Below are 23,144 nucleotides of genomic sequence, written 5' to 3'. Positions count from 1 at the left end.
AAACACAGTTAGTCCTGTTGTGAGCAATAAAATACAGTTAGTCCTTATGTGAGGAATAAAACACAGTTAGTTAGTCCTGTTGTGAGGAATAAAACACAGTTAGTTAGTCCTGTTGTGAGGAATAAAACACAGTTAGTTAGTCCTGTTGTGAGGAATAAAACACAGTTAGTTAGTCCTGTTGTGAGGAATAAAACACAGTTCGTTAGTCCTGTTGTGAGGAATAAAACACATTTAGTTAGCCCTGCTGTGAGGAATAAAACACAGTTCGTTAGTCCTGTTGTGAGGAATAAAACACAGTTAGTTAGTCCTGTTGTGAGGAATAAAACACAGTTAGTCCTGTTGTGAGGAATACAACACAGTTAGTCCTGTTGTGAGCAATAAAACACAGTTAGTCCTTATGTGAGGAATAAAACACAGTTAGTTAGTCCTGTTGTGAGGAATAAAACACAGTTAGTTAGTCCTGTTGTGAGGAATAAAACACAGTTAGTTAGTCCTGTTGTGAGGAATAAAACACAGTTAGTTAGTCCTGTTGTGAGGAATAAAACACAGTTCGTTAGTCCTGTTGTGAGGAATAAAACACAGTTAGTTAGTCCTGTTGTGAGGAATAAAACACAGTTAGTTAGTCCTGTTGTGAGGAATAAAACACAGTTAGTTAGTCCTGTTGTGAGGAATAAAACACAGTTAGTTAGTCCTGTTGTGAGGAATAAAACACAGTTAGTTAGTCCTGTTGTGAGGAATAAAACACATTTTGAATTGAGAGCCACAGTCACAGAATGAGGGTTCGTCTAGCGCACGCGCACACGCGCACACGCACACACACACACACACACACACACACACACACACACACACACACACACACACACACACACACACACACACACACACACATACACACACCTCCATGGTAATGCCACATCAATCACAGTAATGAAAATATACCTAAGTCGGTAACACAACACATGTTCAGGTCCAGCAGCAGAGTGGAGTTGACATCATTACCCAGAATGAACATGGGTATCTGAAGAACTACAGACTTGGTGCTGGTATATGGTATCGATACAACATCCCTAGACGTTGCCCTCTGTCGGTCACCAATTAGGCGTTAAACTACTAATCTGGAAGCTGTAATAACTCGAATAAGAGATAACCCTGGCTAACACGTAAAGTCGCCCCCCAGCCTACCTGTCTGTCTGTCTGAACGCCCCCCAGCCTACCTGTCTGTCTGTCTGAACGCCCCCCAGCCTGTCTGTCTGTCTGTCTGTCTGTCTGTCTGTCTGTCTGTCTGTCTGTCTGCCCGCCCCCAGCCTACCTGTCTGTCTGTCTGGCTGTGTCTGACCGCCCCCCAGCCTACCTGTCCGTCTGTCTGTCTGCCCGCCTACCTGTCTGTCTGACCGCCCCCCAGCCTACCTGTCTGTCTGTCTGACCTCCCCCAGCCTACCTGTGTCTGTCTGTCTGTCTGTCTGTCTGTCTGACCTCCCCCAGCCTACCTGTGTCTGTCTGTCTGTCTGACCGCCCCCCAGCCTACCTGTCTGTCTGACCGCCCCCCAGCCTACCCGTCTGTCTGACCGCCCCCCAGCCTACCTGTCTGTCTGACCGCCCCCAGCCTGTCTGTCTGTCTGACCGCCCCCCAGCCTACCTGTCTGTCTGACCGCCCCCCAGCCTACCTGTCTGTCTGACCGCCCCCCAGCCTACCTGTCTGTCTGACCGCCCCCCAGCCTACCTGTCTGTCTGACCGCCCTCCAGCCTACCTGTCTGTCTGACCGCCACCCAGCCTACCTGTCTGTCTGACCGCCACCCAGCCTACCTGTCTGTCTGACCGCCCTACAGCCTACCTGTCTGTCTGACCGCCCTACAGCCTACCTGTCTGTCTGACCGCCACCCAGCCTACCTGTCTGTCTGACCCCCACCCAGCCTACCTGTCTGTCTGACCGCCCCCAGCCTACCTGTCTGTCTGACCGCCCCCCAGCCTACCTGTCTGTCTGACCGCCCCCCAGCCTACCTGTCTGTCTGACCGCCCTCCAGCCTACCTGTCTGTCTGACCCCCCCACCCAGCCTACCTGTCTGTCTGACCGCCCCCAGCCTACCTGTCTGTCTGACCGCCCCCAGCCTACCTGTCTGTCTGACCCCCACCCAGCCTACCTGTCTGTCTGACCGCCCCCCAGCCTACCTGTCTGTCTGACCGCCCCCCAGCCTACCTGTCTGTCTGACCGCCCCCCAGCCTACCTGTCTGTCTGACCGCCCTCCAGCCTACCTGTCTGTGGTGACGGAGTGCTGTCATTGTTTGGTCTGTCTTACGGAGGGATCCTGTTTAACACATTCTGTGGTCGTAGGCGGTATACCATATATCAGGGTATTTGGAAAAAGCCACGGGAATGGTTATTCCAATACCGTGAAAATGTTATTTTTTGTTTTTCCAATACATTTTAATATTTGTAGATAATCTTAAATCATTTTAAATAATGAAAAAGTATTGTAGAAAAGTTGAGCCAGTCACGTGTTTGTTTGTAAAGCGAGCTGGCCAATCAGTAGCCTTCTATATCGACTAATGAGTCTCTGTTGTTGTAATTAGTTGGTTTTCACTCATTAGCATTTAATTAAGAGGGTCTATGTGATTTGGCTATTAGTTTGTGTATTTGTTGTTGTTGAATTCTGCTCGATGGCCTTTTCTTAGGCTTTTAGCACCCCCTTGTGTGCTCTGCCGGTATTACCGCAAATCCTGGTATGAGAAAAATCAGGATACCGCCCAAGATTACCAGGCTGTTGACAAGCACTAGGCGCTGATCCAGGACTACAGGAAACGGAAGGAAGAGGATGGCCCCATTCACATCGACGGGGTTCTGCTCAGCCGAACACCATGGTACGTAAAATAAAAAATAAAAAATATTCCTTTGTTATTTGAAGATCACGACTTCTCACTACGTAACAAAAGTTGTGTCGTTATGTCGAGATCATCCAAAAGTACCACACGTCATTCATTTGTTCAGATGTACGATAACCACCTCATCAAGGAGCCCTGTGGTTACATTGATCTGATAACCACCTCATCAAGGAGCCCTGTGGTTACATTGATCTGATAACCACCTCATCAAGGAGCCCTGTTGCTACATTGATCTGACAACCACCTCATCAAGGAGCCCTGTGGTTACATTGATCTGATAACCACCTCATCAAGGAGCCCTGTGGTTACATTGATCTGATAACCACCTCACCAAGGAGCCCTGTGGTTACATTGATCTGATAACCACCTCATCAAGGAGCCCAGTGGTTACATTGATCTGATAACCACCTCATCAAGGGGCCTTGTGGTTACATTGATCTGATAACCACCTCATCAAGGAGCCCTGTGGTTACATTGATCTGATAACCACCTCATCAAGGAGCCCTGTGGTTACATTGATCTGATAACCACCTCATCAAGGAGCCCTGTGGTTACATTGATCTGATAACCACCTCATCAAGGAGCCCTGTGGTTACATTGATCTGATAACCACCTCACCAAGGAGCCCTGTGGTTACATTGATCTGATAACCACCTCATCAAGGAGCCCAGTGGTTACATTGATCTGATAACCACCTCATCAAGGAGCCCTGTGGTTACATTGGTCTGATAACCACCTCATCAAGGAGCCCTGTGGTTACATTGATCTGATAACCACCTCATCAAGGAGCCCTGTGGTTACATTGATCTGATAACCACATCATCAAGGAGCCCTGTGGTTACATTGATCTGATAACCACCTCATCAAGGAGCCCTGTGGTTACATTGATCTGATAACCACCTCATCAGGGTCCTGTGGTTACATTGATCTGATAACCACCTCATCAAGGAGCCCTGTGGTTACATTGATCTGATAACCACCTCATCAAGGAGCCCTGTGGTTACATTGATCTGATAACCACCTCATCAAGGAGCCCTGTTGCTACATTGATCTGATAACCACCTCATCAAGGAGCCCTGTGGTTACATTGATCTGATAACCACCTCATCAAGGAGCCCTGTTGCTACATTGATCTGATAACCACCTCATCAAGGAGCCCTGTGGTTACATTGATCTGATAACCACCTCATCAAGGAGCCCTGTGATCACAATGCACTCGTAGGGCATTTTAGCCAGCAGCATCCTGATTTATCAGCCTCCGAGGCTTCTACTGAATCTGATCAGCCTGTCAGGAATGGAGCTCACCCACTCTGTACATGTGAATATCTATAAAACAAGGAGTGTCCCTTACAGTTATACACCTGTCATTTATGCACGCTAACAACCAGCATAGATAGCTAATATGGCTAATATGACTAGCTCACTCACAAGACTAGCTGCGTTGTTGCTTGCATGCGATTGGCTGTGGTCTTAGGGGTGTCACACCCCCGGGAGACAGGGCTGCCTGTCAGGTATTGTTCAGGGCTTAAATGCCCCACAAGAGCTCGGATGCCCCAAATAGCTCTTAGTTCAAGGTAAGGGACATTTAGCTTGCTAACATTCTAACTTATAAATTGATAATGATCTCCCAACACAAATGAAAGCATGATGTTAGCATGAAATGTGCCATCCCTTAGTGTCGTAATTAATGAAAACATATGTGCTGATCCACGTTGAGGTCTGCTGCCTCAGCCTTACTGTCTATCTATCATCAATGCGGGATCTCCAATATACAGAGTTTCTCCTGATCTCCACAAAGGCAGCGAGATGAGGAGCGAGAGGAGGAGACGACAAGCACAGGGGAGGAGGAGGAGACGACAAGCACAGGGGAGGAGGAGGAGACGACAAGCACAGGGGAGGAGGAGGAGACAAGCAGGGGAGGAGGAGACGACAAGCAGGGGAGGAGGAGGAGACGACAAGCACAGGGGAGGAGGAGGAGACAAGCAGGGGAGGAGGAGACGACAAGCAGGGGAGGAGGAGGAGACGACAAGCACAGGGGAGGAGGAGGAGACAAGCAGGGGAGGAGGAGACGACAAGCAGGGGAGGAGGAGGAGACGACAAGCACAGGGGAGGAGGAGGAGGAAGAGACGACAAGCAGGGGAGGAGGAGACGACAAGCACAGAGGAGGAGGAGGAGACGACAAGCACAGGGGAGGAGGAGGAGACAAGCAGGGGAGGAGGAGGAGACGACAAGCACAGGGGAGGAGGAGGAGACGACAAGCAGGAGAGGAGTGGGAGGAGACGACAAGCAGGGGAGGAGGAGGAGATGACAAGCAGGGGAGGAGTGGGAGGAGACGACAAGCAGGGGAGGAGGAGGAGGAGACGACAAGCAGGGGAGGAGGAGGAGGAGATGACAAGCAGGGGAGGAGGAGGAGGAGACGACAAGCAGGAGAGGAGGAGGAGGAGACGACAAGCAGGAGAGGAGGAGGAGGAGATGACAAGCAGGGGAGGAGGAGGAGGAGACGACAAGCAGGAGAGGAGGAGGAGGAGATGACAAGCAGGGGAGGAGGAGGAGGAGATGACAAGCAGGGGAGGAGGAGGAGGAGACGACAAGCACGAGAGGAGGAGGAGGAGACGACAAGCAGGGGAGGAGGAGGAGGAGATGACAAGCAGGGGAGGAGGAGGAGGAGAGAGAGGAGGAGGAGGAGACAAGCAGGGGAGGAGGAGGAGGAGACGACAAGCAGGGGAGGAGGAGGAGGAGACGACAAGCACGAGAGGAGGAGGAGGAGACGACAAGCACGAGAGGAGGAGGAGGAGAGGAGATGACAAGCAGGGGAGGAGGAGGAGGAGACGACAAGCAGGGGAGGAGGAGGAGGAGACGACAAGCAGGAGAGGAGTGGGAGGAGACGACAAGCAGGAGAGGAGGAGGAGGAGACGACAAGCAGGAGAGGAGGAGGAGGAGATGACAAGCAGGGGAGGAGGAGGAGGAGACGACAAGCAGGAGAGGAGGAGGAGGAGATGACAAGCAGGGGAGGAGGAGGAGGAGATGACAAGCAGGGGAGGAGGAGGAGGAGACGACAAGCAGGAGAGGAGGAGGAGGAGATGACAAGCAGGGGAGGAGGAGGAGGAGATGACAAGCAGGGGAGGAGGAGGAGGAGACGACAAGCACGAGAGGAGGAGGAGGAGACGACAAGCAGGGGAGGAGGAGGAGGAGATGACAAGCAGGGGAGGAGGAGGAGGAGACGACAAGCACGAGAGGAGGAGGAGGAGACGACAAGCAGGGGAGGAGGAGGAGGAGACGACAAGCAGGGGAGGAGGAGGAGGAGATGACAAGCACGAGAGGAGGAGGAGGAGACGACAAGCAGGGGAGGAGGAGGAGGAGATGACAAGCAGGGGAGGAGGAGGAGGAGACGACAAGCACGGAGGAGGAGGAGGAGATGACAAGCAGGGGAGGAGGAGGAGACGAGATGACTACAAGCAGGGGAGGAGGAGGAGGAGACAAGCAGGGGAGGAGGAGGAGGAGAGGAGGGGAGGAGGAGGAGACGACAAGCAGGGGAGGAGGAGGAGGAGATGACAAGCAGGGGAGGAGGAGGAGGAGACGACAAGCAGGGGAGGAGGAGGAGGAGACGACAAGCAGGGGGAGGAGGAGGAGACGACAAGCAGGGGAGGAGGAGGAGACGACAAGCAGGGGAGGAGGAGGAGGAGACGACAAGCAGGAGAGGAGGAGGAGGAGACGACAAGCAGGGGAGGAGGAGGAGGAGACGACAAGCAGGGGAGGAGGAGGAGGAGACGACAAGCAGGGGAGGAGGAGGAGGAGACGACAAGCAGGGGAGGAGGAGGAGGAGACGACAAGCAGGGGAGGAGGAGGAGGAGACGACAAGCAGGGGAGGAGGAGGAGGAGACGACAAGCAGGGGAGGAGGAGGAGGAGACGACAAGCAGGGGAGGAGGAGGAGGAGACGACAAGCAGGAGAGGAGGAGGAGGAGACGACAAGCAGGGGAGGAGGAGGAGACGACAAGCAGGGGAGGAGGAGGAGACGACAAGCAGGGGAGGAGGAGGAGGAGACGACAAGCAGGGGAGGAGGAGGAGGAGACGACAAGCAGGGGAGGAGGAGGAGGAGACGACAAGCAGGGGAGGAGGAGGAGGAGACGACAAGCAGGGGAGGAGGAGGAGACGAGGCAGGGGAGGAGGAGGAGACGACAAGGGGAGGAGGAGGAGGAGACGACAAGCAGGGGAGGAGGAGGAGACGACAAGCAGGGGAGGAGGAGGAGGAGACGACAAGCAGGGGAGGAGGAGGAGGAGACGACAAGCAGGGGAGGAGGAGGAGGACAGGGGAGGAGGAGACGACAAGCACAGGGGAGGAGGAGGAGGAGACGACAAGCAGGGGAGGAGGAGGAGACGACAAGCACAGGGGAGGAGGAGGAGACGACAAGCAGGGGAGGAGGAGGAGACGACAAGCAGGGGAGGAGGAGGAGACGACAAGCAGGGGGAGGAGGAGATGACAAGCAGGGGAGGAGGAGACGACAAGCAGGGGAGGAGGAGGAGGGGGAGGAGGAGACGACAAGCAGGGGAGGAGGAGCAGGGGAGGAGGAGACGACAATCAGGGGAGGAGGAAACGGGGGAGGAGGAAACGACAATCAGGGGAGGAGGAGACGACAATCAGGGGAGGAGGAGACGACAAGCAGGGGAGGAGGAGACGACAAGCAGGGGAGGAGGAGGACAAGCAGGGGAGGAGGAGACGACAAGCAGGGGAGGAGGAGACGACAAGCAGGGGAGGAGGAGACGACAAGGGGGAGGAGGAGACGACAAGCAGGGGAGGAGGAGATGACAAGCAGGGGAGGAGGAGACGACAAGCAGGGGAGGGAGACGACAATCAGGGGAGGAGGAGGAAACGACAATCAGGGGAGGAGGAAACGACAATCAGGGGAGGAGGAGACGACAATCAGGGGAGGAGGAGACGACAAGCAGGGGAGGAGGAGACGACAAGCAGGGGAGGAGGAGACGACAATCAGGGGAGGAGAAGCAGCCTCAACCACCAGTGCTGCACCCCCCATATTCCTTATATAACCTATATATTATTCTATAGTGCACTACCTTTTGACCTAGTTGTGCCATTTGAGAAGCAGCCTGGAAACATCGGGAGGGCAGGGTCAGCCTCCGCCAGCGCCACAGCCATGTGCTCCAATCACAGGCATGGTACATGAGGCATGAGCCAACCTCCCGCCAGCTCCACAGCCCAGCCATGTGCTCCAATCACAGGCATGGTACATGAGGCATGAGCCAACCTCCCTCCCGCGCCACAGCCCAGCCATGTGCTCCAATCACAGGCATGGTACATGAGGCATGAGCCAACCTCCCTCCAGCTCCACAGCCCAGCCATGTGCTCCAATCACAACCTCATGGTACATGAGGAATGAGCCATGCCAACCTCCCGGCAGCGTAATCTCTCTCAGGCATCCAGGATTACTAATGCTTCCCACTAGCTACTGTTCATGGCTGGTGGCACAGCCCTCACGTGGGCCCTCTGACAACAGTGGACATCTGCTAAACCCTATGAAGTTGAATACCTTTGGAAACTTTGACATTCCTGCAGCGATGGTAACATTCCAATAAGATGCGAGAGTGTGTGGAGAAAACTAACGGTCATCGGCAGATATCTGTCACTGTGTTTACTTACAGCTGTGCAGCAAACAGCCGGCTCATCTTGGCCACGTGTTGGTTGTCACAGTCTTGGTCATCATTGTCCTGTTGGTCCTGTCCTGTGCTGTGGCTGAGACTGTGCTTCCTCTTGCCGGGGCTGATGGGAGGAGGACCTGTCCGGTGACTATGGTTGGTGCCGCCAGATGATGACAGGGGCATGGACTGGTGCATCCTGGGGTCACCTCGCAGGGCTGCCTCGCCTGGATAGAGAGAGATATAGAGAGCGATATAGATATATATATATATATAGAGAGAGAGACAGAGAGAGAGAGAGAGAGACAGAGAGAGAGAGATAGATAGAGAGATATAGATAGAGAGATATAGATATAGATAGAGAGGATAGAGAGATATAGATATAGATAGAGAGGATAGAGAGAGAGACAGAGAGACAGAGAGAGAGAGAGGATAGAGAGAGACAGAGAGAGAGAGATATAGATAGAGAGATATAGATAGAGAGATATAGATATAGATAGAGAGGATAGAGAGATATAGATATAGATAGAGAGGATAGAGAGAGAGACAGAGAGACAGAGAGAGAGAGAGGATAGAGAGAGACAGAGGATAGAGAGAGACAGAGAGAGAGAGACAGAGAGAGAGACAGAGAGAGAGACAGAGAGAGAGAGACAGAGAGAGAGAGACAGAGAGAGAGAGACAGAGAGAGAGACAGGATAGAGAGAGACAGAGAGAGAGAGAGGATAGAGAGAGACAGAGAGAGAGAGAGGATAGAGGATAGAGAGAGACAGAGGATAGAGAGAGACAGAGAGAGAGAGACAGAGAGAGAGAGACACAGAGAGAGAGGATAGAGAGAGAGACAGAGGATAGAGAGAGACAGAGACAGAGACAGAGAGAGAGAGAGAGAGAGAGAGAGAGAGAGACAGAGAGAGACAGAGAGAGAGAGAGGATAGAGAGAGACAGAGAGAGAGACAGAGAGAGAGAGAGAGAGAGAGAGAGACAGAGAGAGAGAGAGAGAGAGGATAGAGAGAGAGAGAGAGAGAGAGAGAGAGAGAGAGAGGATAGAGAGAGACAGAGGATAGAGAGAGACAGAGGATAGAGAGAGACAGAGAGAGAGATACAGAGAGAGAGAGACAGAGACAGAGAGAGAGACAGAGAGAGACAGAGAGAGAGAGAGACAGAGAGAGAGAGAGACAGAGAGAGAGAGAGAGAGACAGAGAGAGAGAGAGACACAGAGAGAGAGAGAGAGAGAGACAGAGAGAGAGAGAGAGAGAGACAGAGAGAGAGACAGAGAGAGAGAGAGACAGAGAGAGAGAGACAGAGAGAGAGAGAGACAGACAACATTTAGAATCTTGTTCTCAAAAGTTTATCTCCAACATTAAAACATAGCTGTCCTCACTGACCTTCTCCAGAGACAGGCCCAGTACATCCACACAATCACAGCAAGGAAAACCCCTCTACAACAACACTGCAACCGCTCAGAGAAACAAACACCGGGATTTAAACTGTGCAAACTCTTCCAATTCAACCTAATTCCACGTGTGATTCCAGGAATATGGTTGAACCAAGTGACCGATGCGGTCAGACAGTAAAAAGTGATTCTCTAATTTCTCATTTTTCTACAGCACCGTGGAATAATTCAGCCAGATTACAGACCAGTACTTCACTACGGTGTTACAAACACCACACAGATGATGTGTTATTGTCTTATATAGCATCAAAACGTCCAGGAAACATTGTAAAAACTCAACACTTTGCTGAATGGTGAATGTCCCTGTAGGTCTGCAGGACAACTGGGTTTGAAAGGTTTGAAAACATGTTAAAATACATGTTGAATGTCCCTGTAGGTCTGCAGGACAACTGGGTTTGAAAGGTTTGAAAACATGTTAAAATACATGTTGAATGTTGTTCCTTCTTGGGCCCAGAAAATAGCAAAGCATAGCAGAGAGTTCAGTGTGTGTGTGTGTGTGTGTGTGTGTGTGTGTGTGTGTGTGTGAGGTGGTGGCGGGGAGGGGGGCGACAGGAAAAGTACTACTGGCAATATGTATGCATGGGGACTTTCCACTAAAAGAGAGTTTAGCCCACTCACTCAACTCTGGGAAGCATTTTACTGAGCAGAGTTTACGTGCCATGTGAAACATTTCAAAGCAGATCATTACAACACACACACACAATGTCCATGAACAACGCACAGCATTGTTCACCTAACCAATTCACAGTAGTCACACTGTTAAACAAGGCCTGTGGGGGGGTCATACAACTCAATGCAACGTATTGTTCACAGAAATAAAATAAACTAAATACCAGGAAAAACAATCCAGTCTTTTCTTATTGGGGAACAATTGAAACAACAAGAGTGAAATGGAACTCAGAGCATTTAGAATGTCTAGAATGTGCAGAGAGAGGGAGCCTTCTAAACAAGCGTGAAATGGAACTCAGAGCATTTAGAATGTGCAGAGAGAGGGAGCCTTCTAAACAAGCGTGAAATGGAACTCAAGAGCATTTAGAATGTCTAGAATGTGCAGAGAGAGGGAGCCTTCTAAACAAGCGTGAAATGGAACTCAGAGCATTTAGAATGTCTAGAATGTGCAGAGAGAGGGAGCCTTCTAAACAAGCGTGAAATGGAACTAAGAGCATTTAGAATGTCTAGAATGTGCAGAGAGAGGGAGATTTCTAAACAAGCGGCCCATTTTCCTGACTGGCGTGTTTCTGCTCGTCTGAGAGAGCTCCATGGCAACGGAGGTGACATCATTGTTTTTGGCAGGAGGGGGGAAGAGAGAGAGAGAGAGAGAGAGAGAGAGAGAGAGAGAGAGAGAGAGAGAGAGAGAGCGAGAAAAAAATTGAGAAGAGAGCGAGAGGAAGAGGTAATTAAGAGAGTAGTTTAGTGGGCCGGCCTGACTTTAACCAGCCACTAACAGCGCAACCTACAAGCTACAGCCTATAATTTTTTTTAAATTTTTTTTTAACATTTTAAGTCAGTTAAGAACAAATTCTTCTTTTCAATGACGGCCTCGGAACAGTGGGTTTAACTGCCTGTTCAGGGGCAGAACGACAGATTTGTACCTTGTCAGCTCGGGGATTCGAACTTGCAACCTTCCAGTTACTAGTCCAATGCTCTAACCACTAGGCTACAAGCTACAAATTACAGCCTATAAGTTACAAAACAATGAGTACAAATGTCAACAATGTACACTGAAACGGGACTTCATAAATGTTTATTCACAGGACGACAAGTAGAGATGTAACGATTCACCAATATGCCTAGATAAGAGTGCATTGGTCCTCAGAACCCAATCGACCGCTCAGAAAACCGGTTCAATCTGATTCAAAATGTAACAAACTGATCGAAATGTAGCAAGACGGTTTAGATCATATGGACCATTCCACCCGGTCCGACACCCGGTCCGACACCTGGTCAAATCAAATGTTATTTGTCACATGCACCGAACACAGTGACATGAAACCAACAACTTACCCTTAACCAACAACGCCGTTTTAAGAAAAAAGTGTTAAGAAAGTCTATACTAAATAAAACTGAACAATAAATGAAAATAGAAAAATAACACTTATAGAGCAACAATATAATAACAGAAACAAGGCTATATTTAGGTACATGTGGGCACAGGTTAGTAATATATACAGAACCAGTCAAAAGTTTGGACACACCTACTCATTCCAGGGTTATTTATTTTATTTTTTACAATTTTCTACATTGTAAAATAATAGTGAAGACATCCAAACTATGTAATAAAAAACATGTAACCAAAAGTGTTAAACAAATCAAAATATAATATATGCCATTTAGCTGACGCTTTTATCCAAAGCGACTTACAGTCATGTGTGCATACATTCTACGTATGGGTGGTCCCGGGAATCGAACCCACTACCCTGGCGTTACAAGCGCCATGCTCTACCAACTGAGCCACAGAAGGACCACCATATATTTGCTATATTTATTTGAGATACTTCAAACAGCCACCCTTTGCCTTGATGACAGCATTTTGCACACTCTTGGCATTCTCTCAACCAGCTTCATGAGGTAGTCACCTGGAATGCATTTCAATTAACAGGTGTTCCTTGTTAAAAGTTAATTTGCGGAATTTATGTCCTTCTTAATGAGTCTGAGCCAATCAGTTGTGTTGTGACAAGGTAGGGGTGTTATACAGAAGATAGCCCTATTTGATAAAATACCAAATCCATATTATGGCAAGAACAGCTCAAATAAGCAGAGAAACAACAGTCCATCATTACTTTAAGACATGAAGGTCAGTCAATACGGAATATTTCAAGAACTTTGACAGTTTCTTCAAGTGCAGTCCCAAAAACCATCAAGGTCTGTGATGAAACTGTCTCTCATGAGCACCGCCACAGGAAAGGCAGACCCAGAGTTACCTCTGCTGCAGAGGATAAGTTCATTATAGTTACCAGCCTCAGAAATTGCAGCCCAAATAAATGCTTCAAAGTTCAAGTAACAGACACATCTCAACATCAACTCTTCAAAGTAGAGGTCGACCGATTAAATCGTAATGGCCGATTAATTAGGGCCGATTAAGTTTTCGTAGCAATCGGAAATCGGTATTTTTGGGCGCAGATTTAAAAATAAAAACAAAATATATATATATTTATTTTTTACACATATATATATATATATTTATTTTTTACACCTTTATTTAACTTGGCAAGTCAGTTAAGAACAAATTCTTATTTTCAATGACGGCCTAGGAACAGTGGGTTAACAGCCTTGTTCAGGGGCAGAACTACAGATTTACACCGTGTCAGCTCAGGGGATCCAATCTTGCAACCTTACAGTTAACTAGTCCAACGCTCTAACCACCTGCCTTTCATTGCACTCCACGAGGAGCCTGCCTGTTACGCGAATGCAGTAGAAGCCAAGGTAAGTTGCTAGCTAGCATTAAACTAATCTTATAAACAACAATCAATCAACGACTGTCGTTGCTCCAATGTGTACTTAACCATAAACATCAAAGCCTTTCTTAAAATCAATACACAAGTATATATTTTTAAACCTCCATATTTAGCTAAAATAAATCCAGGTTAGCAGGTAATATTAATCAGGTGAAATTGTGTCAATTCTCTTGCGTTCATTGCACGTAGGGTCAGGGTATATGCAACAGTTCGGGCCGCCTGGCTCTTTGCCAACTAATTTTCCAGAATTTTACATAATTATGACATAATAGAGAATGTTTTGATCTACTTCCAATAAGGTCTGTGTTTCTGTTCATGTCTTCTATAGAGAATGTCTTGATCTACTTCCAATAAGGTCTGTGTTTCTGTTCATGTCTTCTATAGAGAATGTCTTGATCTACATCCAATAAGGTCTGTATTTCTGTTCATGTCTTCTATAGAGAATGTCTTGATCTACTTCCAATAAGGTCTGTGTTTCTGTTCATGTCTTCTATGGAGAATGTCTTGATCTACATCCAATAAGGTCTGTGTTTCTGTTCATGTCTTCTATAGAGAATGTCTTGATCTACTTCCAATAAGGTCTGTGTTTCTGTTCATGTCTTCTATAGAGAATGTCTTGATCTACTTCCAATAAGGTCTGTGTTTCTGTTCATGTCTTCTATAGAGAATGTCTTGATCTACTTCCAATAAGGTCTGTGTTTCTGTTCATGTCTTCTATAGAGAATGTCTTGATCTACTTCCAATAAGGTCTGTGTTTCTGTTCATGTCTTCTATAGAGAATGTCTTGATCTACATCCAATAAGGTCTGTGTTTCTGTTCATGTCTTCTATAGAGAATGTCTTGATCTACTTCCAATAAGGTCTGTGTTTCTGTTCATGTCTTCCATAGAGAATGTCTTGATCTAAATCCAATAAGGTTGTCTGTTCATGTCTTCTATAGAGAATGATCTACTTCCAATAAGGTCTGTGTTTTGTCATGTCTTCTATAGAGAATGTCTTGATCCATCCATAAGGTCTGTTTTCTGTTCATGTTATAACTATAGAGAATGGCATCTACATCCAAACAAGGTCTGTGTTTCTGTTCATGTGAATCTAAAAAATGTCTTGATCTACTTCCAATAAGGTCTGTGTTTCTGTTCATGTCTTCTATAGAGAATGTCTTGATCTACTTCCAATAAGGTCTGTGTTTCTGTTCATGTCTTCTATGGAGAATGTCTTGATCTACTTCCAATAAGGTCTGTGTTTTTTCATTCTTCTATTGAGAATGTCTTTGATCTACATCCAATAAGGTCTGTGTTTCTGTTCATGTCTTCCATAGAGCTGTGTTGATCTACTTCCAATAAGGTCTGTGTTTCTGTTCATGTCTTCTATAGAGAATGTCTTGATCTACATCCAATAAGGTCTGTGTTTCGTGCCTAAACCACCTCTGCATTTTGATACCCGTGTAAATCTCACTAGGATTTGTCAACATATTTTCATAAATCCACTCTACAAAAAAAATGATCTTTGCTTATATTTAGTCAATATTGATCAGAGGTACCTTGTCCTATGGATATTTACACAGTTATAACATTGGCACGGTGGCATAAGCATGAAACACAACCGTATTTTAAGTGAATCTAAAAATAATAATAATGAATTAATTAATGAACTTCTGATGTTTTTCAGATGTTGCTAGGTATCATGGGAATTATGACTCGCTCTTTGGTAGTCAATTCTTACCATGTCCATTATTAAAATAGGATTTCCTGCATATAGAATGTACAGTTTTTGTTTTCAACTTTGATCACAGGTAACTTAAACTCTATTTTTATTCAAACAGTTGAGAGTATTTGTCTCCTAAGCAGACTCTTCAGTATCATTGTCACTTCAGAGCTGTGTGTGTGTGTGTGTGTGTGTGTGTGTGTTTTACAGATGGCAGAGAAAAGCAGAGCACCAGTGTGGGACTATTACATGGAATTGGCACCAGGGAAAGCAAGGGGTCTTATTTGTGATAAAGATGTAAGCATGGGGTCAGCGACGGCTAAATCAAAACATAACACCAACCTGTGGAATCAACACCCATCCAATGTATTATATTAAGTTAAAATAACAGTGTTCATTCAATATAACAGTGTTCATTCAATATAACAGTGTTCATTCAATATAACAGTGTTCATTCAATATAACAGTGTTCATTCAATATAACAGTGTTCATTCAATATAACAGTGTTCATTCAATATAACAGTGTTCATTCAATATAACAGTGTTCATTCAATATTGTTGCAATTGTCATCATTACAAAAATGTTCTGTTATAATCTATAACAAATCGGCACAGCCAGAATTCGGATCGGTGTTGAAAAATCATAAATCGGTTCCTCTCTAGTTTCAAAGGCCTAGCGTTTTCAGTCCTTCATGGTTGAATTTTTGCAAAGAAACCACTACTAACCTGCAATGCATGCTGTTTTTTTAGGCTGGGTTTCTGTACAGCACTTTGAGATAACAGCTGATGTACGAAGGGCTATATAAATACAGTTGATTTGATTTGATTTGCACAGCCCTATGGGACTCCCAATCAGGGCCGGATGTGATACAGTCTGGATTCGAACCAGGGACTGTAGTGATGCCTCTTGCATCAAGATGCTGTGTCTTAGACCACTGCACAACTCTGGAATTATTACCAAGGACACCGATAAGAAGCAGAGACTTGCTTGGCATAGCACCATCACACCACCTCCTCCATGCTTCATGGTGGGAACCACACTTGCAGAGACTTCCTTGGGCCAAGAAACACGAGCAATGGACATTGGACTGGTAGAAATCTGTCCTTTGGTCGGATGAGTCCAACTTTGAGATTTTGTGTCTTTGTGAGAAGCAGAGTAGGTGAATGGATTAACTCTGCAAGTGTGGTTCCCACCATGAAGCATGGAGGAGGTGGTGTGATGGTGTGGGGGTGCTATGCTGATGAAACTGGCAATGATTTATTTAAAATTGAAGGCACACTTAACCAGCTGGGACTATCATTTGTTTTTCTACAGGACAGTGACTCAACACCTCCAGGCTGTATAAGGGCTATTTGATCAAGGAGAGTGATGGCGTGCTGCATCAGATGACCTGGCCTCCACAATCCCCCAACCTCAATCCAAATTCATCCCAAACAGAGTGAAAATAAAGCAGCTAAGAGCTCAGCATATGTGGGAACTCCTTCAAGACTGTTGGAAAAAGCATTCCAGGTGAAGCTGGTTGAGAGAATGCCAAGTGCCCAAAGCTGTCATCAAGGCAAAGGGTGGCTATTTGAAGAATCTCAAATCTCAAATATAAAATAAAAGTTGATGTGTAACACTGTTTTGGATACTACAAGATTCGATATGTTAATTTCACAGTTTATGTCTTCGCTATTATTCTACAATGTAGAAATTAGTAAAACATTAAGAAAAACCCTTGAATGATGTGTGAGGTGTTCTAAAACTTTTGACCGCTAGTGTGTGTCTGATATACAGTTGAAGTCAGAAGTTTACATACACTTAGGTTGGAGTCATTAAAACTTGTTTTTCAACCACTCCACAAATTTCTTGTTAACAAACTATAGTTTTGGCAAGTCGGTTAGGACATCTACTTTGTGCATGGCACAAGTAATTTTTCCAACAATTGTTTACAGACAGATTATTTCACTTATAATTCACTGTATCACAATTCCAGTGGGTCAGAAGTTTACATACACTAAGTTGACTGTGCCTTTAAACAGCTTGGAAAATTCCAGAAAATTATGTCATGGCTTTAGAAGCTTCTGATAGGCTAATTGACATAATGTGAGTCAATTGGAGGTGTACCTGTGAATGTATTTCAAGGCCTACCTTCAAACTCAGTGCCTCTTTGCTTGACATCATGGGGAAATCAAAAGAAATCAGCCAAGACCTCAAAAGAAATTGTAGACCTCCACAAGTTTTATTTTATTTATTTAACCAGGAAGGGCTCATTGAGATTAAAATCTATTTTTCATGAGCGCCCTGGCCAAGATAGACAGACAACATGAAAAACTACAAGTAATCTAGTAAAAACCATTGAATTCACTGAATCATAAAACAGCTAATTAAAACCATTGACAGGTCAGGGAATCAGCCTCAACATCCTTCATCAGTGATTTAAAAACATTGACAGATCAGGGAATCAGTCTCAACATCCTTCATCAGTGATTTAAAGACATTGACAGGTCAGGGAATCAGCCTCAAAATCCTTCATCAGTGATTTAAAACCATTGACAGATCAGGGAATCAGTCTCAATATCCTTCATCAGTGATTTAAAAACACCAATCGGGACAAGTTCTTCCAGTTTAAAAGTATTTTGTAAGGTACATAAAAGCCCTTTTACCAAATTCAGTTGGGACATTTGGAACAGTTAGCAGGATAAAGTCCAGCGAACGAAGAGACGACCCACCACATTTCTGAACAATAAAAATACCCAAATAAAAAGGTAGTAAACCCAAAATGGCTTTGTAAATAAAAGTATACCAGTGACTGAGCCTACGAGAGACTAGAGAAGGCCAGCCAACCCTGGTATACAAAGTGCAGTGGTGGGTAAGGGTTTTGCAGTTTAAAATATATCTCAAAGTGCCATCTGTACAAACAATTGTACGCAAGTATAACCATGGGACCACGCAGCCATCATACCGCTCAGAAAGGAGATGCATTCTGTCTCCTAGAGATAAACGTACTTTGATGCGAAAAGTGCAAATCAATCCCAGAACAACAGCAAAGGACCTGGTGAAGATGCTGGAGGAAACGGGAACAAAAGTATCTATATCCACAGTAAAACAAGTCCTTTTGGAACTTTTGGAGAAATGTCCTCTGGTCTGATGAAGCAAAAATAGAACTGTTTGGCCATAATGACAATTGTTATGTTTTGAGGAAAAAGGGGGATGCTTGCAAGCTTAAGAACACCATCCTAACCGTGAAGCACGGGGGTGGCAGCATCATGTTGTGGGGGTGCTTTGCTGCAGGAGGGACTGGTGCACTTCACAAAATAGATGGCATCATGAGGTAGGAACATTATGTGGATATATTGAAGCAACATCTCAAGACATCAGTCAGGAAGTTAAAACTTGGTCGCAAATGGGTCTTCCAAATGGACAATGACCCCAAGCATACTTAGAAAGTTGTAGCAAAATGGCTTAAGGACAACAAAGTCAAGGTATTGGTATGGCCATCACAAAGCCCTGACCTCAATCCTGTCGACAATTTGTGGGCAGAACTGAAAAAGCGTGTGCGAGCAAGGAGGCCTATAAACCTGACTCAGTTACACCAGCTCTGTCAAGAGGAATGGGACAAAATTCAACCAACTTATTGTGGGAAACTTGAGGAACGTTTGACCCAAGTAAAATCAAATTAGGCAAAAAGGCAATGCTACCTAATATTAATTGAGTGTATGTAAACTTCTGACCCACTGGGAATGTGATGAAAGAAATAACAGCTGAAATAAATCTCAACTATTATTCTGACATTTCACATTCTTAAAATAAAGTGGTGACCCTAACTGACCTAAGACTGAGACTTTTTACTAGTAGAGTCTCTCTACTCTGTCCACAATCAGAGATTGTGAAAAACTGAGTTTAAATGTATTTGGTTAAGGTGTACTTAAACTTCCGACTTCAACTGTATATAAATAACACAAAAGTATGTGGACACACGTTCAAATTGTATCCACACCCGTTGCTGACGAGTGCATAAAATCGAGTGCACAGCCATGCAATCTCCATAGACAAACATAGGCAGTAGAATGGTCCCTACTGAAGAGCTCAGTGACTTTTCAACGTGGCACCGTCATAGGTTGCCACTTTTCCAACAAGTCAGTTGGTCAATGTTCTGCCCTGCTAGAGCTGCCCTGGTCAACTAAGTGTTGTTATTGTGAAGTGGTAATGTCTAGGAACAGCAACGTCTCAGCCGCAAAGTGGTAGGCCACACCAGCTCACAGAACGGGACGGACCGCCGAGTACTGAAGTGCGTAGCACATAAAAATTGTCTGTCCTCAGTTGCAACACTCAATAAGCAGTTCGTCGGGAGCTCCATGTAATGGGTTTCCATGGCCGAGCAGCCGCACACAAGGCTAAGATCACCATCCGCAACGCCAAGCGTCGGCTGGAATGGTGGTAAAGCTCGCTGCCATTGGACTCTGGAGCAGTGGAAACGCGTTCTTTAGAGTGATGACTCACGCGTCGCCGTCTGGCAGTCCAACGGATGGGTTTGGTGGATGCCAGGAGAACACTACCTGCCCGAATGCATAGTGCCAACTGTAAAGTTTGGTGGAGGAGGAATCATGGTCTGGGGCTGTTTTTTCATGGTTCATGCTAGACCTTTAGTTCCAGTGAAGGGAAATCTTAACGCTACAGCATACAATGACATTCTAGACGATTCTGTGCTTCCAACTTTGTGGCAACAGTTCGGGGAAGGCCCTTTCCTGTTTCAGCATGACACAACAAAGTGAAACCCGACAGCAGCTCAGTCAACTGTTATTGTACGGTATGAAACAAAGATCTGTGTCAGGGGAAACACTGCGTGTTTGATCTACTCAAAGAATCTTAAGTTCTACATGATGAGAGGGAGAGAGAGCCCTCGGCGGACTTCAAACACGATGGGAAGGCTGGAGTCAGAGGAGTTAGAGGCTCAGAAAGGGGAGAACCCCCCCCAACACTCTCTTAGCAGAAACTAAGCATTGACCCCATGTCTCTGTCTCTGCTAAATTATATTTCTGGCCTACATTCTCTGAAACCTAAACTGAGTCCCTGGCATGAGATGCCTTTTATAAATACTTTAAAACGCATTAAAGTCAGTTACATAAAACAAGCGTCAAAACAAACACAAAACAATGCCCTCTTGTTCCCTTGTGCTAGCTAGCGCTAACCAAGCCGTCCGTCTCCAGCTAGCGCCGTCCGTCTCCAGCTAGCGCTAACCAAGCCGTCCGTCTCTAGCTAGCGCTAACCAAGCCGTCCGTCTCTAGCTAGCGCTAACCAAGCCGTCCGTCTCCAGCTAGCGCTAACCAAGCCGTCCGTCTCCATGATTTTATTTTATTAGCAGACCAGGCTCTCAAGAGAAGACAGAGAGAGAGACCTCCCTCAGCAGACCAGGCTCTAAAGAGAAGACGGAGAGAGAGACCTCCCTCAGCAGACCAGGCTCTAAAGAGAAGACGGAGAGAGAGACCTCCCTCAGCAGACCAGGCTCTAAAGAGAAGACGGAGAGAGAGACCGCCCTCAGCAGACCAGGCTCTAAAGAGAAGACAGAGAGAGAGACCTCCCTCAGCAGACCAGGCTCTAAAGAGAAGACAGAGAGAGAGACCTCCCTCAGCAGACCAGGCTCTAAAGAGAAGACAGAGAGAGACCTCCCTCAGCAGACCAGGCTCTAAAGAGAAGACAGAGAGAGAGACCTCCCTCAGCAGACCAGGCTCTAAAGAGAAGACAGAGAAAGAGACCTCCCTCAGCAGACCAGGCTCTAAAGAGAATACAGAGAGAGAGATTTCCCTCAGCAGACCAGGCTCTAAAGAGAAGACAGAGAGAGACCTCCCTCAGCAGACCGGGCTCTAAAGAGAAGATAGAGAGAGACCTCCCTCAGCAGACCAGGCTCTAAAGAGAAGACAGAGAGAGACCTCCCTCAGCAGACCAGGCTCTAAAGAGAAGACAGAGAGAGAGACCTCCCTCAGCAGACCAGGCTCTAAAGAGAAGACAGAGAGAGAGACCTCCCTCAGCAGACCAGGCTCTAAAGAGAAGACAGAGAGAGAGACCTCCCTCAGCAGACCAGGCTCTAAAGAGAAGACAGAGAGAGAGACCTCCCTCAGCAGACCAGGCTCTAAAGAGAAGACAGAGAGAGACCTCCCTCAGCAGACCAGGCTCTAAAGAGAAGACAGAGAGAGACCTCCCTCAGCAGACCAGGCTCTAAAGAGAAGACAGAGAGAGAGACCTCCCTCAGCAGACCAGGCTCTAAAGAGAAGACGGAGAGAGAGACCTCCCTCAGCAGACCAGGCTCTAAAGAGAAGACAGAGAGAGAGACCTCCCTCAGCAGACCAGGCTCTAAAGAGAAGACAGAGAGAGAGACCTCCCTCAGCAGACCAGGCTCTAAAGAGAAGACGGAGAGAGAGACCTCCCTCAGCAGACCAGGCTCTAAAGAGAAGACAGAGAGAGAGACCTCCCTCAGCAGACCAGGCTCTAAAGAGAAGACAGAGAGAGAGAGACCTCCCTCAGCAGACAAGGCTCTAAAGAGAAGACAGAGAGAGAGAGACCTCCCTCAGCAGACCAGGCTCTAAAGAGAAGACAGAGAGAGAGACCTCCCTCAGCAGACCAGGCTCTAAAGAGAAGACAGAGAGAGACCTCCCTCAGCAGACCAGGCTCTAAAGAGAAGACAGAGAGAGACCTCCCTCAGCAGACCAGGCTCTAAAGAGAAGACAGAGAGAGAGACCTCCCTCAGCAGACCAGGCTCTAAAGAGAAGACAGAGAGAGAGACCTCCCTCAGCAGACCAGGCTCTAAAGAGCCACAGTTCCAGACAGCCAGTCTCTCTACTCTGGGATAAACTACTGGACATAGATAGCTCAGTGAGCAGGCCTTGCTGCGTGGTCTGGAGTGACTGGGACTGACCAAACAGATACAGTAAGCACACAATGTAGCTCCTGGGTAGAGATGGATTCTGTCCTGTCATCAGGTCACGTGACTAGCTGGGCGGCGGAGTGGACAGAGTAGAAGGCAGAGGGCATTCTGCTGTACCCGCTATTTGCGGACAGTGGGCACGACAGGGAACAAGTAGAAATGCTGATCTGGGATCATTTTGGGATTTCAGATAAACAAATTCACATTGACATAGGGGGGGGGGGGCTGATCCTAGATCAACACTCCCAATCTGAGACTTTGTGAGTACGGGCCCTGACACAGTCACTCAGTAGAGAGGCCTGCACTACCTATGGGCCCTGGTCTAAGGTAGTGCACTACCTATGGGCCCTGGTCTAAAGTAGTGCACTACCTATGGGCTCTGGTCTAAGGTAGTGCACTATGTAGGGAATAGGGCTCTGGTCTAAAGTAGTGCACTATATAGGGAATAGGGCCCTGGTATAAAGTAGTGCACTATGTAGGGAATAGGGCCCTGATCTAAAGTAGTGCACTATGTAGGGAATAGGGCCCTGGTATAAAGTAGTGCACTATATAGGGAATAGGGCCCTGGTATAAAGTAGTGCACTATGTAGGGAATAGGGCCCTGGTCTAAAGTAGTGCACTATATAGGGAATAGGGCCCTGGTATAAAGTAGTGCACTATGTAGGGAATAGGGCCCTGGTCTAAAGTAGTGCACTATATAGGGAATAGGGCCCTGGTATAAAGTAGTGCACTATGTACGGAATGCATTCTCACTATCTATCACACTAGTCAGTCCCTCAGCTAGATCTCTACAAGGTTATCAGAGCAGAGAAGAGTAAGTAAGCCTCATTGGTCACAGTCAGACAGCTGAAAAATAACAAATCACCTGTGACTGAAATCATTAATGGAGGAAACTGTTCCTCTGCTGAGGTACAACAGACACATTATCTCAGCGGAGAAAAGGGAAGAATATAGAGAGAGGAGAGGGAGAGGAGAAGAGAGGAGAGAGAGAGGAGAGAAGAATAGAGAGGAGAGAGAGAGAGAGAAGAATAGAGAGGAGAGGGAGAGAAGAATAGAGAGAGAGGGAGAGAAGAATAGAGAGGAGAGAGAGAAGAATAGAGAG

At 46.9% G+C, this 23,144-nt stretch overlaps 1 protein-coding gene and 1 long non-coding RNA gene across 4 annotated transcripts in view; both read right to left on the bottom strand.

Annotated features, from left to right (window-relative positions):
• Positions 1 to 23,144, bottom strand: part of vgll4b (vestigial-like family member 4b) — a 120,670-nt gene that overhangs the window by 33,152 nt on the left and 64,374 nt on the right. For all 3 annotated transcript variants that reach the window (XM_052474232.1, XM_052474233.1, XM_052474231.1), the window contains one exon: positions 8,536 to 8,758. In XM_052474232.1, the coding sequence (XP_052330192.1) occupies positions 8,536 to 8,758 (223 nt within the window). The remainder of the gene's footprint in view (positions 1 to 8,535; positions 8,759 to 23,144) is intronic.
• Positions 21,066 to 22,176, bottom strand: LOC127910437 (uncharacterized). Its single transcript, XR_008074860.1, has 3 exons — positions 21,812 to 22,176; positions 21,407 to 21,496; positions 21,066 to 21,230 (listed from the first exon to the last, which is right to left on the bottom strand). It is a non-coding gene; the product is annotated as an uncharacterized LOC127910437 (long non-coding RNA).

Source organism: Oncorhynchus keta, chromosome 21 (assembly GCF_023373465.1).
Source record: "Oncorhynchus keta strain PuntledgeMale-10-30-2019 chromosome 21, Oket_V2, whole genome shotgun sequence".
In the NCBI taxonomy this organism is placed as follows: Eukaryota; Metazoa; Chordata; class Actinopteri; order Salmoniformes; family Salmonidae; genus Oncorhynchus; species Oncorhynchus keta.
The sequence above is the reverse complement of the archived record's forward strand: the minus strand, read 5'-3'. Positions and strand labels throughout refer to the sequence as shown.